Consider the following 18662-nt stretch of genomic DNA (forward strand, 5'->3'; position numbering starts at 1 on the left):
AATAAGCTCACGCCAACGCGTGATAAGCTCTTAGAAATTACTGAATATATTCGAGAACATGCTACAGATAAGGAGGAAATGGAGACGATAGTTCTGCGCGGAGGATATTATTGTTATGTTATTATTGTTTCAGTAATGGTAATTGTTTTCTTTTTTTTCGGAGATTGATAGACGAGCTCTCAAGCCATTTGGTTGTCGGAGCCCATAGACATCGTACCACGATTGCCCACCTTAAAATATGAGGTAGAAAGTCTCAATTATATTGCACGACTACTTCGATTAAAATACGCTTTACGACTAGTAATTAGCGGTTGGTGATCGCAGTAAGCTGGTATTATATTCTGAGAACGCTGCTGTCGATGGTCCATCCAATCCTTTAGTTGCATTTTGCTACCCTCACAGAAAGAGATGAGACGGTGCTATTCAAAGCCTACATAACACACTCAGAATAGATCTACATTAAATAGTCATTTATACTTAATGCGTCTAACTACTATATCTATCTTTCAGCCCACAGACGCCCACTGCTGGACATAGACACCAAGCCTCGCCGCAACGATCGGTCCTGGGTTGCTTGCATTCAGCGTATCCCTGCCAATCTCAATAAGTCGTCGGTCCACTTTGTGGGGAGCCTACCCACGCTCCGTCTCCCAGTACGCGGTCGTCACTCGAGATCTTTTCAACGGTCATCTGTTCTACGAGCGATGTGCCCTCCCCTGCCGTTACCACTTAAACTGACCCCAATACGATACACAAATATCATCCTCAATAAAACAAGTTTCTATTCTCTCCAAACAATTACTGATTCTAATAACGGACTCTAACTCCGTTAGTAGGAACGAAACACAGAATCACGGCATTAAAATCTTGAACGATTCTCGTAATTACCAAATTAGTATCCCGACTTATACAGACGCCCTGGAGAGTAGCCAAGTTAAAACGCAATCGGGTGCACTACAGCATCAAATTGAGATTGCTTCACTTAAAATTCCTGCTTTCAAAATTAATTAAGACTAACTTAAAAAGAATGCTCTTCAGCAAAAAAAAAATCAAAAAGTATGAAAATTGAATGAAATTTTTTAACAATTTTAAAAGGTTCTTTTAAGTTATTAGCTAAGTTATTAACATTAGCTTAGCTCGCGGTATGTGAAAGCTGTTAACAAATAGGTGATAGGAAAAAGGGCTTAAAATTGCGTAGGTAACCCAAATGGGTAGATTTTACCCTCCTGCCTGTTTGCCTTAATGTTGGAATGCGTTCTGATTTTGAGGGTAGGGAACGTGTTGGGTGTATCGCTGGCATTAATTATATCCATAAGTGACGGTGACCACATACAATCAGATGGGCCGTATGCTCGTCTGCCTGCCACGGAGATAAAAAAGATAAAATAATTTGATGGGTTGTGAGTTCAGCCGCCCAACAATAAAAAATAAACAATGTTACAGATCAAATTCACAGACAACTTCCAGTTTTATGTATGCCCAAACAGTAGAATAATTTCAATGTCTTAGCTTCAGCTAAAACTTTAATAACCTAACCCTTTAGGGTCGTTACTATTTATTTTTGAATTCGTCAAAACCATGGTAAGCTAAAAAAAAACATTCAAATAGAATCAAGTCATTCTTTTAGGTCAACAAAATCCTCCAGAGACGTCACGTTGCGTTCTCAACAGCTGTGAAATTGCAACGTCCCAAACTAGATGCGGAACGCCCCTATTCGGAGCTCATACGTAATTTCGGGATACTCGATTATGCTCCACCCACCCTTTATCGGTTGTTTGATCTAAAATTAGATTCTAAATTTGGACCTATACGTTTTTTGGTAAGACTGTCTCAACTCAACAAAGAAAAGGTCTCGTGTGGGCGCATCACGATTCTCAGAAATCGATCGGACGAAGTTATCAATTGAATACTCACGCACTATTTATTTTATTTAACGCCTAACCGGACTTTTATTACAAATATTGTACTGAATGGAAGCATGTTTTTTGCGTGGAATCTGTCGTATTCAAATGACAAAAGAAAAAAATGTCTTCTTCGTCGACATAAAAAGGAAAGACGGGTCATTCAGTCACGCGGGTTTGTTGTGACTTCAACATAATATGAACGACTATGGCGCCACACAAATCTGCAACATTCTAGAACGTAACATACCTCCTTGATGGTTAAATGAAAATTAAATGAATACAATCGTATAAACATTCCGTTTGATATTGAGAACTAGTAGTCAATTATTACGATGATAATACAATAAAAATGTACAATAAAATACGTACTCAACAAATGTTCACGATTGACTTCCACGATGAAGGAATAACACCGTTTTTAATAAAAATGAAACCCGAAAAATTGTAATTTGCGTAATTACTGGTGATAGGACCTCTTATGAGTCCGCGCGGGTGGGTACCACCACCCTGCCTATTTCTGACGTGAAGCAGTAATGCGTTTCGGTTTGGAGGGCGGGTCAGCCGTTGTAACTATACTTGAGACCTTAGAACTTATATCTCAATGTGGGTGGCGCATTTACGTTGTGGATGTCTATGGGCTCCAGTTATCACTTAACACCAGGTGGGCTGTGAGCTCGTCCACCCTTCTAAGCAATAAAAAAAAATTACAGTAAAAATAAGAAATCCCCATTTAAAGATCAATTATAAGGCTCAATCAATTATAAATAGCTAATGCTGCGATTCTTTCACAGCATTGATCTCGCCAAATGGCAGAGTAATAAAAACCTAAATGTGTTTATGTCTAACAAGAATCCCGCAGAGCCGAGGTTGAAACACAAGGCGTTACGTAAATAAACGTTCGTCCTGATCCCGCTGACGTAGATAACAACCAGTTTTTGCTAGACGGTTACGTCCTCGCTTCCTCGGGTACTGTTTTTACACTTATCAGGAGGACGCGTTGTACAAACACAGATGTTCCCTCGGCGCAAACAAAGTTATCCAACGTCGGTGCGTCTTGAATTCCCGCAAAAATGCCGACCCGCAAACGTGTACACGTCCAATGAGCTTTAATAAAGCTCCTTTGTACTTATACGTCGTTACGTAATGGGGTCCTAAACAAATAAACCGGGCGCGGTTCTTATTCTACAACTCTATGAAGCGGACCGGTTTAAATAGATTTACACCGAAAAAAAGCATTCCCCGGTCCCTAGAGCTGTGCTTCGACCCTTGTCTTTTGTTGCACGACCCAATTTACGCTACGTTGAGCGTATTTGTTTTTGAATCTAATTAAAATTCTTTCTTACGTTCGTTAATTATGAAGTCAGGTCGCCATTTAGAAGGGTACATTTTTATTTGAAAAAAATCGCAAACAACAGTACTGGTTTGTGTGCATTGCGGTGGGTAACAGGTAACATAATATAACACTATACAAATGAAAATCTTTTGTGTCAAGGTTGAGAGCTGTATCTATACTCTAATTCATGTTGAAACACCTATTAATCGGGTTTTTTTATTGAATTACTAGCTGACCCGGCAGACTTCGTAGTGCCTCAATCTATACTAATATTATAAAGAGGAAAGATTTGTTTGTTTGTTTGTTTCGAATAGGCTCCGAAACTACTGGACCGATTTGAAAAATTCTTTTTCCATTAGAAGCCGACATTGTCCCTATGGCTACTTTTTTTAATTATTTTTTTTGGTTTCATGGTTGTTTTAATGTTTCCGAAGCGAAGCGAGGGCGGGTCGCTAGTCGATAAATAAAAGACCTAAACTTTTGTATAAAATAAATTTAAAACAAACAAAAGGAATGCGTCCGACGGGGGACACATCAAAGGGAAAACAAAATTGTTTTTTTATTTAATTCCGATAATTTTCATATATGTATATATATGTACCTTTTAAACCTTCTCTGGACTTCGACAAATAATTCAAGACCAAAATTAGCCAAATCGGTTCAGCCGTTCTGGAGTTTTAGCGAGACTAAAGAACAGCAATTCATTTTTATATATAGAGATAGATAGATTAAACCAATAACATATTATTATACATTCTTCTTAGTTGCTTGCACTCTTGGCAGAATGGTTGTGGTCATCAGTTCGGGTGGTGATGCGCTTCAAAAGACGTCACCACTCCTCACGTACCGAGGTCCTTCTTGTACACTCGTTGACGGGAACGTTTAGAGTTGCCTTTATTTTGTCGGTCCATTATATTATACATATTATTATACTAACAGCACTCGCCCGCTTCGCTGAGCATTTAAAATGAACATTATTTTTTATCGTCATTATTATTAGGGAGTCCAACACTCATATAAATAGCCTATCCATTAAGTACATGTATTTTCTACGTGGATACCAAGTTTCAAGTCAATCGGATGCATGGTTCAGTAGTTACAACGGAACATCCGTAAAATTCACTGTAGATTTATATATTAGTATAACTTATTATTGGGGAGACCAACACTCATGTAAATATTAGCCTATCCATTAAGTACATGTATTTTCTACATGGATACCAAGTTTCAAGTCAATCGCATGTATGGATCAGTAGTTATAACCGAACATCCGTAAAAATCATTGTAGATTAATATATTAGTATGTAGATATAATGTATTTATTTATTTACATCAAAATACAGTTTAGCTTCGTAAAACTATAGCACAAATTGAGTTGCTCTTATAAAGAGAAACAACATTTAAAGCTATTGCTTCACCACTATTTTTATATCTTTTTATATTTTAATATTGCAAAAATGCTTTCCTAAAGTTCTTTCTAATGTTTTTTATGTTTCAATATAAAAATCATAATAATTTGTCATATTTATATCATATTAACCTCTTTTAAGATTAATCGTAAAGAGGTTACATAGTTTCTAATCGGGCTTGCATCTAATCGTGGGAATTTCGCGCCACCCGAAACACTGATCGACCGAACATCGAAATTACGTCAGCAAACAACCTATACATATTTGCAAGTTGCACAGTCAACGTTTAGCTCGACGGCGTCAAGCGTGTAATCTGCGTCCTCGGCTCATCAACATGAGAAAGGCCCGGGCGTCCGGCGTTACGCCTAGGAGTTTTATTAGGCCCCCCTACACCACTGTGCCCCGGCTCCAAGTCGGCTTGTTAGCCGGCCGGCCACAAAGACAAAACCGTCATGCCACCGTTGCTGGCCGTTGGAACGGAAACTTTATTCGCAATAAATCTCGTATTCGCATAAGGGACGTATGTTTGTCGAATTTAAATCACGTATTCGGTGTCTTTGCTGTGTCTTAATACGATGATATTACGTGATGTTGTTTATATTGTCGGAATGGTAAGATGTCGTTTTGATCATCGTTCATTTTTTTTGTAAGGAAATTTAGCTCCACTGCCTTTGGCATTGATTTTGCCAATGTCACAGTTTGCACAAAAATGACAGGTGCTTAAAGAAAAAACACGTGTGGCACTCGAGCTTGCATAACATTTTTTATCAACTTATGCAATTATAATTAGACAATAATAAGTTAACATTAAAACAATAATAAAATAAGACCACGCTATATTAAACATTAATAAAACATTAAAACATTAACTGTCCCCTTCACATTCATAAGCTAGACCGCGCGAGAGAGATGGGCAGACTTTTCATGATGCGCATGCAGTGTGACGTCACGCCACGCGCTTATTCACAAACACTACACAAGCGCAACGTGTGAATGTGTTGAACGCGAGCTACATAGTAGGCGTAGTGGGGGTGTCAGGTTATTGTCGTTACGGAATTTCTTGATTCGATCGCCACGCTCGAAGCCCGCGATAAAAGCTGTGCAATAGCTTAAAAAAACTAAATACAACTAAATTTGATCAGTTTTGCCATACGCGACATTTGTGATTTTAGGAACCGCACAAACAAATATGTTAGACTAAACATAAATATTATTAGCAGATAAAAATTTACATAGATTATTTACATGTTTAGTTATATACTAAAGATAATAGAGGATTAGTATTAATAGGCTGGGGGATGTCTTTTGGCAGGATATGATAAAGAGGGGACAAGATATTGGGGCAGTCAAAGAAAATATGCTCCAGGGTACCCTGATTTAATCCACACTCACAAATAGAATGGTCTCGGACTCTAATTTTGAGAAAAACAGGGGAGCAAACATGGCCAAGTCTAAGACGGATAATAGCTGAAACGTTCATTTTTGACAGCTAAAACTAGACTTTTTATCGTACATCAGACTTACTAATTCGAGCCACATGAAAACTTTATATCGATATTAACTTGCTCCCCCACACTTGTAGAACACCTTTGGCAGATTAAGTGGAAAAATCAAGTCCTGGGACTTTGAGAAAGAGGTAGAGGAAGAGAATTACCCATTTAAAAAATAAATTACTGTTAAAAGTCGATTTTTTTTTATTGCTTAGATGGGTGGACGAGCTCACAGCCCACCTGGTGTCAAGTGGTTACTGGAGCCCATGGACATCTACAACGCAAATGCGCCACCCACCTTGAGATATAAGTTATAAGATCTCAGTATGGTTACAACGGCTGCCCCCACCCTTCAAACCGAAACGCATTACTGCTTCACGGCAGAAATAGGCAGAGCGGCGGTACCTACCCACTCGCGCGGACTTACAAGAGGTCCTACTACCAGTAATTATAATTAATTATAATTTTGCGGAATATTATCTTTAAGCCACATAATTTTAATTAGACCTCAAAAGTAACCTAACTACCCTAAGCGCCCAAGGGAACCGAATCCCGAAACGCGCTCACCAATAAAATCTTACTTCAAATTGTCTATACCCACACTCAAAGGTCAAAGGGTATTATTTTTTTGCTTCTAAATCCTCTTACGTCATCTACACAGAAACAAAGCACATTAGGTAAGGCGTAATCAAAGTAAAAACCCTTCATCGGTACCGCCAAAAACTTCTAACGAAGGCCCGTTATTATTTCTTGTCAAAGTTAAAAAGTTCCCCCGAAGCACCTACGTTATGAACTTACATTATACTAAAGCTTAAATTATGTGAACAAAAACAATTAGTACGAAGTCAGAAGTGGCAAAACATTTTGCTAATGAAATGTGCGTTATCTCTTAAGTACAAGCTCAGACATTACATTATTATGCCCTTATTTAAACGTAAGTGAATAACGATTCAATGTTAAATTTTAACGTAATAATTATTATTGTTTCATAAGTATTTTGATAGAAATTTATCACAATAAGAAAGCCAATGTATGTTAGTCAATTACGATTGATATAAACTTTTGAACATATTTATAAACATTCATTAAGAGATGTATTTCAATATTGTGTATTTTATAATTGAAATTATGATATTAAATATTGTGATTATTTAAAATGGAACGCAACACAAAGGAACTGTGCATGATTATTATAAAATCTAGTACAAAAATGGGGAAATTTACACGGAGAAACAGTCGATTTATTGCGGATAATACCACGTACTTTTAGGTTAGGAATATTGTGTTCTTTTTTTTTATAATAAATAAATTTATTGCAGCAATGACTCAAAAGGTCACCAAGATCACAAACACACAGACATCATTTCAACATTTTAAGATTACAAATCCAATTCCTTTAAACATTCCCCCCGAAAACCGCTATTGCCTAAATTTAGACGAGAAAAGAATAGGTTCACGACTCACTACACATTTAATGGACATAAAGAACATTCAAGATTTCTTAACCTTAATATTTTTCTGAAAAAATTACCACCAACAAAAAAAAAAGAAGAGATTCTCTCACGCAATCACATTCAAATCAAACAAATACGGTCGCTAAATATAAAACGGGAAAGTAATGCGAGTGTTTTGTGCCCACAATATGAAGAGATTCACGAGTGAGACACACAGCTAATAACAATATAAGCCATCCGACGGAATGATGTCATTTCCTCGGGAGGAAAAAAGGTTAAAGAGCCCTATTGGTGGAAGATATCTCGTTATTATTACAAGCTCAGTGAAAGCTAAATACGATGCTGAATATGGAGTACGCGGAGAGAGAGAAGTTTTCGCATTGTCGCAAACTATGTAACAGCAATTAAGAATACCTTTTACATTCTACGATAACATAATGTTGAGTAATGAAAATATTGAATTTCAATTGTTCTGCTCGGTACTCATTGGCTATTAAGATATTATTATAACGATAGTACAATCTTGTAGAGATAAAAACTCTCAACAGTAATTACTTACATAACCACTCTTTAGTGACAGCGTTGAAATATTAATATTTCCAGTCCAAAACACGGACTCATTTTTGAATCCAATATTTAAAAAAAACCTTACATTAACAGTCTCAATTCCATAAAAAAATCTATCAATAAATAAATGTATCAGTCGCCTCGGAGTGTCAAAAAGTGTGATATCAATATACCCTGGACATATATTATATACTTGCACATTCCGCGAGCACTGTAAAGTCGAGACTCCTACACGCGATATGGACATTCCGAGAGCCATGACGTCACTACTCGTACTTCCCAGACATGCAAAATGGAACTAAATGTCGCTTCCCAGGACGAAATAAGTATTTCTTATTGTTACATGCGCCTTATGCTTCGAGTAGACATTTGAATCATGCTGGATGTGATCATAATGGCGCATCTATATTTTCGTACAAGCATTTATTTCGCATTGAATCATCCACGTTTTTAGCGATTTTAGCGAGCTCACAGAGCTCAGCCTGGCGAATCTGCTAACACTAGCCTTCCGCAGAATCTACCACCGGATCGGAAAGACGATCCACTGAGAAGATCCGGCGAGAAACTCAGTAGGCTATGTCTGTGTGATTAATTTACTCGCCGAACCCTACATTGCATTCGATAGTGGATCGGGATGATCGTCAGCGAACTTCTTAAGCGCACTTACTTATTTTAGTTCGGGATGCTATTCCTGCGAAAAAAACTGAAGAATCATAGAACAAACAGACCAACATAAAAGTCGGTTGAAGTCAGGTATATACCACATACAAATGCCAACTGTTAACTTCTTTTGTTTTTATGCAAAGTAATAAGTACTAGTGGTCCCGGAGCAGTCGAAATTCGACTATAATTGATCGAAATTATAAGTTTGAACATCATTAAGGTTCTTTTATTAAAGATATAGTTCTTTATTTACAGATTTCGCCAAAACCACACCATAGACAAATAATGTTAAAGATAAACAATATTAACCTATTCTCAATTTGACCACAGATTTTATGCAATAACAAAAGTTTGACAATAAACGAAGAGTATATAATTATATGCGGTGTGTCAAATACATGGTAGTGTGTGTAATTTTTTTTTTATTGATTTAATGTATTATTAATCCATAATTAAAAAAAAATGTATTCTGCACTCCTTCTCTATATTCTCTATAAGTGTGGAAAATTTCATACTCTTCCGTCCGCGCAATTTTCGTAAAAAGGGATACAAAGTTTTTGCTTCACGTACATAGATTACAAGACCCGATAAGCAATAGCGTTTTGATGTTTTTTTTTTTTTTTTTTTTTTTGGTCAGGAGGAAATCGCCGGACTTCCGCCCTCCCCTGGGGATGGAAGGCGGGGCATGTCGGAGTCGAACTGACTAAAACCTCCTGTCGCTCAACAACCCGCGTCCGAACCTCGCATGGGACAGAACCCATGCAAAGGCAAAGGGGGGAAAGTGAAGCGTTTAGTGCGGAGCACATCTCTCCCATCACCCTCCCCCTCGGGACGCCGGACCGGCGGTCGTCGGCGCCACGACCACCAGCCCTCTCGGTCGGCAGGCTATCCGGAGCCCGCCTAGATGGCGCCGGTTAGAATGGTCTATCCTACGGAATACCCCGCTGGGTCAGAACCAGCGTGGGTCGAGGATAGCCGGCCTTCCATCACCCGGATGCTCTTGCGTAAAACGCGTGCAGAGCAGCTTGCACGTCGTCTTCTTAGGCCCCCTTCGCCTGTCCCCAGACCGACATATGAAGGGGACCCGAAACTTAGAGGGCCAGGGCTTGGGCGAGATCCGCCTCCCTGGCCCCCGCTCGACGGCGGCGGGCTTGCGTGTCTCTCACGCGCCCCGCCGCCTCCTTCTGCGAGATGGTGCACTCGCAGAAGTCGAGCATCGCCTTCCACGACTCGTCGTCGCCGAGCATCGATGCCACAACACTCGGCAACGACAAGTCGTTTCCTATTTTTGCGACGAGGACACGGCGCCACCCCTCCCATGCGGGGCAGGCGACGAGCGTGTGCTCCGCCGTGTCCAAGCCGCAACCACAATGGTGGCACTCTGCCGTCGGCTCGGCTCCGATCCGGTGCAGGAACTCACCGAAGCAACCATGCCCAGTGAGCACCTGCGTGAGCCGGAAAGTGAGGCGTCCTCTGTCACAATTCACCCAATTCACAAGAACCGGGCGAATCGCCTCGACGGTCCTACGACCAGCCGAAGGATCGGCCAGCCGTCTGGACCATGCCTCCAGCACGGACCGCCGAGATTGGGCCCTCCGCGCTCTGACCACACTGGGGCTGGGACGTGCCACGCCCCGGATACGAAGGTCAGCCCGCCACTGATAGTCAGCAGCGAGCGCCTCCGCCTCCAGGACCCAAGGCGGCGTCCCAGCCAGTACACACGCCGCCTCGAAAGAGATGGTGCGATAACCACGGATGACCCTGACCGCGATGGTGCGTTGCGGCCGTTGCAGCAGCTTCGCTACCCCCACGGCCAGGGACTGGCCCCACACGGGCGCCCCGTATAGGGCCATTGATCGCACCACCCCTGTATAGAGACGGCGCGTCACCTGGTCAGGCCCCCCGACATTGGGAAGGAGCCGGCTTAACGCGCCGGCCACCCCCAACAAACGAGGGACCAGATTCTGAAAGTGAGCACGGAAGGTCCAACGACTGTCCAGAATGAGGCCGAGGTACTTCAACTGCACCCCGACCCCGATACGGACGCCTCCAACCACGATATGGGCATCGACAGGTGGCACTCTCCGGGGCCTGTGGAACCACATGGCCTCGGATTTACTGAGCGCCACGTCGAGGCCCAATCTCCTGATTTTGCCGACGACATGCGCCACCCCAGCCGTAGCAAGACGGGCAGACTCAGCAAAACTCCCCCCCCGGGCCACGACCAACGTGTCGTCTGCGTAACATATTACACTCAGGCCCGGGAGGAGGGCACCCCTCAGCACCCAGTCATACCCGATATTCCACAAAAGAGGGCCGAGCACCGACCCCTGTGGAACACCGCGCACGACCGGGAACCGGTGCACGATCCCACAGCGTTTTGATGTAGCATTATGAGGTTATATTTGCGATGACGAACAAAGATAATGTATAATTAATAGTAACAAATAATATGATGAAACACAAAAACGGAATCCCTATTATTCCTTCCGGGACACAAAAACATTTACAATTTATTCAAGCGTCCGAAGCGCACCCCACCCAGCAACTATTGTGCGCCGTGGAATAATCGTTTTTTTTTTACAGTTCGCATCCCAATTCGCAGTGTCCTTTATGAGAAGAAAACATACAGAAAACTCGGCGAACCATGAAGCTCGCTGCTAATGTAGATTGCTGATATTTTACCCTCTTTGCAATGTCACGAGCCGCGGGACAACATCAAAGCGACGAACTATGTAATATATGTATAGTAAGTACATATAACACAAATTCGTATAAGCGAAAAGTTTTCTATGCGTTATCGTCTTAGTTCCGATACCCTATCGCAAAGGTATCGTATATAAAGGAATTGTTTGGGCGTTCTTTTATATTATTTAGTGTTGTTTATTTAGTACACAGTGCTTTGATGAGATGATTCAATTTTATCGTTGCTTTAATTACACAAAATTTATACTGATAATATGAATATAGTTCATCTACTTCTAATCATATCTATGTTCAAATCTACATATCGATTGGCGAAATACTATTTGGTTTAAGCGACATTTTTTAAATTTACAGGAAAGTCATTCAAAGTTTAAAAAATAGCATAACAAAAACTTCACATATTTGAATGGAGTAAATTTAATTTTAATTTCAATTAAAAATATAGAACTTCTTTTTTTTATTGCTTAGATGGGTGGACGAGGTCACAACCCACCTGATGTTAAGTAGTTACTGGAGCCCATAGACATCTACAACATAAATGCGCCACCCACCTTACCCACCCTAAATATTAGCCTTTCACCTCTCGATATATTGAATTCACCCATCGGAACCGTAAGGTATATAAAGGTATATTATGTCTTATAAATCTTTTCATATCTAACTATTAACAGCAATAGAATTTGATTGCAGTCTTCTTAACTACAAAACAGTATAAGCGGATTAAACTTCACACCGATTTACTAGAGCTAAATAGCGTGTACGACAATAATAAAAGATGCGACACGTCTTACGAAAAAGAAGCATACTAACAATTCGTGGAGCGTTACAACGTCCCAATAGTACATATTTTATGAAGAGACAAGTCCAGTGACACTTCCCCATTGCGACTCCGACCCTGGCTAATCCGTGACCCCACTCAATCTTTGTGTCCAACGATGTATAGCCCGCTGCGTGCTCTAACTTACTTTATTTTGCACCCTCGCACAGAATACTAACAAAAAATCACGGCCTTGACAAGAATTTAGTGCGAATCACAATTGATTTCTCATAATAAACGTTTGCCACAATTTTTTGTCTTAATATTAAAAAAAAAAATGCTTACTAGACCAGGGTCGATATTTTTAAAACCAAAAAAAATAATAGTAAGATGAAACCCATTAGAAAAGGAGGGGAATATTATAAAAATGAAAGGAAAAATAATTTCAATTCAACCGTCTGATATTTAATTCAAAAAACGAAGAACTTGGTTTTTTTAATTTTTCACATAAATGTTGAGGTTATGTGAAAAAAATGTAAATACAAAAGTTTTAGATCTTTTTATTACCTACAACTTTGCCATTGGACTTTTTTCCATAGGACTTTTAGTTTTGCCGGAAATCGAGAAAAACCGTTTTTTACCCTTAAAAACTCACCCCCATCCCCTTCCCGACCTCAGATCGCCCGTAAATTATTTTTCCTTTCATTTTTATAATATTCTCCTCCTTTTCTAATGGGTTTCATCCTACTAATTATTTTTTTTCACTTTTTCTTATTTTTAAAGGCTTCTTCTACCCTGATCTATACAACAAAACACGAACTACGAACATTCGTTACTCAAAATACAAATTCGCGAATAACAAACCAGAACGTACTCAAAATGTAATTTGTTTACATACAGAACGGTTGTTTAGTACGAGCTGATATTATATATAAAATATTCAAGTTATAAATGCGTTTCGTGATACCAATTCCTTCTGGACTCGAAACAGGTAGGCGCGGCGTAACGTAACCCTTTTTATGACATTCTTTGTCAAAACGGTAATAATCTACCCGAGTGATGTGCTTCACGAGATTACTCTTTTTTTTTCTGGATTGGGAGCTTGATTACATTTCAGAAAACAGAGCCGCCTCGGCAACGCTTCGAACGTAAAATTCATTCGCATTTATTCAACTCGGTAAGGTTTTGTGAAAAAAAAAAAACACGTGTGGCACTCGGAGACTGCCGCGGTAAAGCTATTGCATAGCATTTTTTATCAACTTATGCAATTATAAATCGACAATAATAATTTAATGTTAAAACAACAATAAAATAAGACCACGCTATATTTATAAACATTAACAAAAGCAAAGCATTAACTGTACCCTTCACACTCATAACATAGATCGCGCGAGGGAGAGATGGGCAGACTTTTCATGATGTGCATGCGACAGTGCGACGTCACGCCGCGCGCTTATTCACAAACACTACACAAGCGCAACGTGTGAATGTGTTGAACGCGAGCGTCATAGTAGGCGCAATGGGGGTGTCAGGTTATTTTCGTTACTTGAACCATGCATTCACGGTTTGAATTGTGGGAAAGAAGATATTAAATACCACTGAGACTGTCGGTGGCGATAAGTCGTGATTTTTTATTTATTGCTTAGATGGATGGACGAGCATAGACATCAACAACGTAAATGCCACCACCCAACTTGGGAGATAAGTTCTAAGTCTCAGTATTAGCTTCAGGGCAGAAATAGGCAAGGCGGCGGTACCTACCCGTGCGGGCTCAAAACACGTTCTATCAACTGTAATAGTGACGTGAAGACGCCAAGCTAAGGGATAAGACGCCTATTCATGTCAAGTTATGCGACTATGCTGGTGTTCAAATCCCACAGGCGGGTGGACACCATTTTTTCTAATGAAATACGTACCTAACTCATGTTCAAGAATTAGTTCCATGATGAAGGAATTTCTTAGTGTAATAAAAACCGCAAAGATTATAATTTTCGTAATAAATAAACAAAAAGAAATACACCTTTATTCTTAAGGTAAGTGAGGTCATTTACGTATGTGAACTTTTAAGCTATTGCATAGCTTTTATCGCGGGCTCTGAGCGTTGCGACTAAATCAAGAAATTCCGTAACGAAAATAAAACCTAACACCCCCACTCCGCCTACCATGTAGCTTGCGTTCAACACATTTACACGTTGCGCTTGTGTAGTGTTTGTGAATAAGCGCGCGGCGTGACGTCGCACTGCATGCGCATCATGAAAAGTCTGCCCATCTCTCTCTCGCGCGCTCTAGCTTATGAGTGTGAAGGGGACCGTTAATGTTTTGCTTTTGTTAATGTTTATATATATAGCGTGGTCTTTGGTTTAATATTAAATTATTATAATCTAATTATAATTGCATAAGTTGATAAAAAATGCTATGCAATAGCTTTACCGCAGCAGTTCCCGAGTGCCACACGTTTTTTCACTCAACCGCACAAAAAATAAATAATTAAAAAGCCTACGTTTTATTTTAGTGATGTAATACCTTCTAATTCGAATGCCTGTATTCTCTAATATTTCAGATGAGCTTGATAACAAAACAGTTAGATTACTAGGAAGCCTAATTGGTTATCAATTAACACAACGACTATCTGGTCTATTGAATTGACGTTGAAACTTGTGTTCTTCATTAATGCACGATCTCTAGATTAATGGCGTCTGATAAATGTATCATTGAGTTCTCGCTTCTGCCACACTATTCTGCGACACTATTGCTACAATCAATTTGGTTTATGTATAGTATTATAGATCATGCAAAACAGATATATTTAAAGTTAAACTGTGAAGAAGGTATTGTAGGATATTTAACGTTTTTGTTAATACGCTTTTATTAGCTTCAGACTTATGTATGTTAGTATGTAACGGAATCTTTGAACATGATTTTGACCCCCTTCAAAACGTCGGATTAACTTGAAATTTGGCACACTTATTAAGGGCTGGTGACAATTTAATATTAAAAAAATACGCTTTTATCGAAAATTCAACTAAAAAATAGAAAATAAATTTTAATAAATTTGAATCAAAAATAGTGTAAGAAAAAAATATTTTATTGTAAAAAAAGTTTATTTATTTTTATTTATTACTTGATATTTTTATGTGCGGTTAGGTTAGGTTGCCGCTATGCAAAGCAGTGTGGAAAAGGTCCGTGGCACTCTTAATTTTGTGATGCAGTCGCGTTCTTAAGCTCTGTCGGTTTGACTCGGTATGATTTGTAAATCCGTTCCATTTTGCTGTTTGATTGGTTCCTTGAGCTTAGTTTTAATTGTCATAAAATTGTACTTAGAGCATAGGATTTGAGTGTTAATATATCTCATTAAGATTTTTAATTTTAAGATAATTGATAAATAATATTAACAATATTTCACTTTTTTATTCTTTTTTTTCCCTACCTATGCTGATAGCCTTGAGAGGCTATTTCGGCTTCACCCTAACGTGTAGGTGAGCTCACGGGGCTCAAACCGGAGTGTTGCTAACACTGACCCTAACAAGAGCAGTGCTTCGCAGAATCTACCACCGGATCGGAAACGCGACCCACTGAGAAGGTCCGGCGAGAAACTCAGTGGGCTGTGTCTATGGGTTAATCCGCTCATCGAGCCCTTTGTCGCAAGTGACGGATTCGACGAGGACGGTGACCGGTGCTTGTGGTTCTTTCATTTCTGGTTCCTAAAAGTACTAACGCAATGTTACTCTTGCGGATGGTGTCGAAAGGAAATCTTTGTACCGATATTCCATTACAAATTTTAAACATTCTCCGAAATTTTGAACTTGATGTTGCTGGTTTAAAAATATTTTAGAAAGACTTTGCCTAACATACCTGTGGTTCGTCCCTTAGTTTACTATGGTGCTCGTGACTCGGCTCCGTCGATCGCTTATGTACTTCGTGATGTGACAATAAATAGTAATTTTTCAATGAACCAATCTGTAACAAACAAAAAAAAAACATACATTAACTAAAAAGTAATTTTACAAATTCATACGTATTCACAAATATTATATAAACTTCATAGCCTCATGTGGAAGACGCGAGGTCTGTTATTCGTAAAATATGAACTTACTTACAATAAGATAAAGAGGGAAAACTAAACTAAACTAGCCCAGGACACAAATCCTGCAAAAGACTAAAAAAAAAAATCGAACTGCATTCTCCAACGAGGGTATCATCTGAATCCGTTTAAATATTACAAAGATAGTTTTCTCGTTGATTTTTCTCTTTATTTTTCTTTACATCTTGAACGAGTCTTCATTTGTTGTTTTTAAAAGCAGAAAGTTTTAAGAGTCCAAGCCCATATATTTTAGGAATGGGAAAACGAAAAAAGGATATTTTTTATCGATTTCTACATTTTATAAAGTTAGGCTACTTTTCAAAAAAACATTATTCTTAATCAAAAGCACACATCTGTCATGTTGAGATTTGGTTGCCGCTTCTGAAATGACAAAGAAAAAGTGACTTTTTTTTAAATAATACGCAATATCATTGTCGACTATGAAACGCTTCCAAAAAATGTTTTTATTGCTGTCCACTTCCAAAATCCGATTCTTTTTTGGCAAATTTAAAGAAAAATTCTAAAAACGTTTTCAACAAAAGCAATATTCATTTCGGAATACCGTAAGATCAATTTTTGTACGTAAACACTTTAAAAGCAAAAGTCGTTCCATTGACTTCCTAATGGCCGTTCACGAGGTCCGCGGGAACCGATTTTTATTCCATCCAAGACGATCACGAGACGTCTAAAAAGCTACGATTAGGCGCTATAAAAACATTAGCTTTGGGTAATTTATTCGAATTGGTATTCGGAAATTAGTGGCTGTGGGGGAAGCGGTTGTATTTTAAGAAGGCTTCAATGGCCGGTAATAAATCTGAGCTCACGCAAGCCGACCGCTATCCGTGCCACATCACTGTTCGCGGGCCATTCAGAAAACACTAAATCCCGTCTTACGGACGAAGTTTTAGTGTTGAACATTCCCTCATAACACCCAACAAAAAAAACATTATCCGATTACTATGCTATGTTTCACGTGAGCCCACATACGGGGTCGACAGAATCCTTCAGCTAAATAACCCTTGTTTTCGGGAGGGGCACGTAAAAACGTCATAATAATCCAGATTAAAACTCAACCAAAACGCGTTAAAATCTATACATATAAATAAAATTGGAGTGTCTGTTTGTAATATAGAAATAACCGCTTTTTACTACATGCATATGAATACATTTACGGTAACTACACCAAAATAGCATTTTTTACAATTTTTGTCTGTCTGTCTGTCTGTCTGTCCGTCTGTCTGTTTGTTCCGGCTAATCTCTGGAACGGCTGGACCGATTTTGACGAGACTTTCACTGATAGGTAGCTGATGATATAAGGAATAACTTAGGCTACCTTTTTTAGACTAGCTTCGCCCCGCGGCGTCACCCGCGATACGACAATAACCGCGGGACTCAGCTATCAAATTTAATGTTTCCGAAGCGAAGCGAGGGCGGGTCGCTAGTCAATAATAAAATTTAATGTTTCCGAAGCGAAGCGAGGGTGGGTCGCTAGTATTTTATAAAACTGTGGTCTTTCATTAAAACTAAACAACACGCTTCGTTTACCGTCGACCAGGTAAGCAAAATATAGAGGTAGAATTAAATTATTTGGCAGCTCACGTGCGGATGTTTTACGATGGGCCCCAGAGCGTTGCGTTTAATGTCCAGGCTATTAACTAACGCCCAACTCGCCCCGTATTAGGCAAAGAGGATCATACATAAGATCGAATTCTTTAATGGATGAATCTTTGATGTTGCTTGGGTTTTACATTCAAAACTTCTGTAACATCGTGTCGATTATTGCCTCCATATAAATTGTTTTTTTTTTTTTTAGCTTTTAGCTTTTTGAGCTTTTTTTTTTTATTGCTTAGATGGTTGGACGAGCTCACAGCCCACCTGATGTTAAGTGGTTACTGGAGCCCATAGACATCTACAACGTAAATGCGCCACCCACCTTGAGATATAAGTTGTAAGGTCTCAGCATAGTTACAACGGCTGCCCCACCCTTCAAACCGAAACGCATTACTGCTTCACGGCAGAAATAGGCAGGGCGGTGGTACGTACCCGCGCGGACTCACAACAGGTCCTACCACCAGTAATTACGCAAATTATACTTTTGCAGGTTTCACTTTTATTACATGATGTTATTCCGTCATCGTGGAAGTCAATCGTGAATATTTGTTGAGTACGTATTTCATTAGAAAAATTGATACCCGCCTGCGGGATTCGAACACCGGTGCATCGCTTCAACACGAATGCTCCGAACGTCATATCTTTTAGACCACGACGACTTCAAATTTTTTCTTTTTTTTTTTCTTT

General features: G+C 39.4%; 1 protein-coding gene across 4 annotated transcripts in view; it reads right to left on the reverse strand.

Annotated features, from left to right (window-relative positions):
- Positions 1-18662, reverse strand: part of LOC101741158 (furin-like protease 2) — a 310342-nt gene that overhangs the window by 17932 nt on the left and 273748 nt on the right. For all 4 annotated transcript variants that reach the window (XM_004926690.5, XM_021348356.3, XM_062674605.1 and 1 more), the window contains one exon: positions 16136-16240. In XM_004926690.5, the coding sequence (XP_004926747.1) occupies positions 16136-16240 (105 nt within the window). The remainder of the gene's footprint in view (positions 1-16135; positions 16241-18662) is intronic.

The sequence above is a fragment of the Bombyx mori genome, chromosome 21 (assembly GCF_030269925.1).
Source record: "Bombyx mori chromosome 21, ASM3026992v2".
NCBI lineage: Eukaryota > Metazoa > Arthropoda > Insecta > Lepidoptera > Bombycidae > Bombyx > Bombyx mori.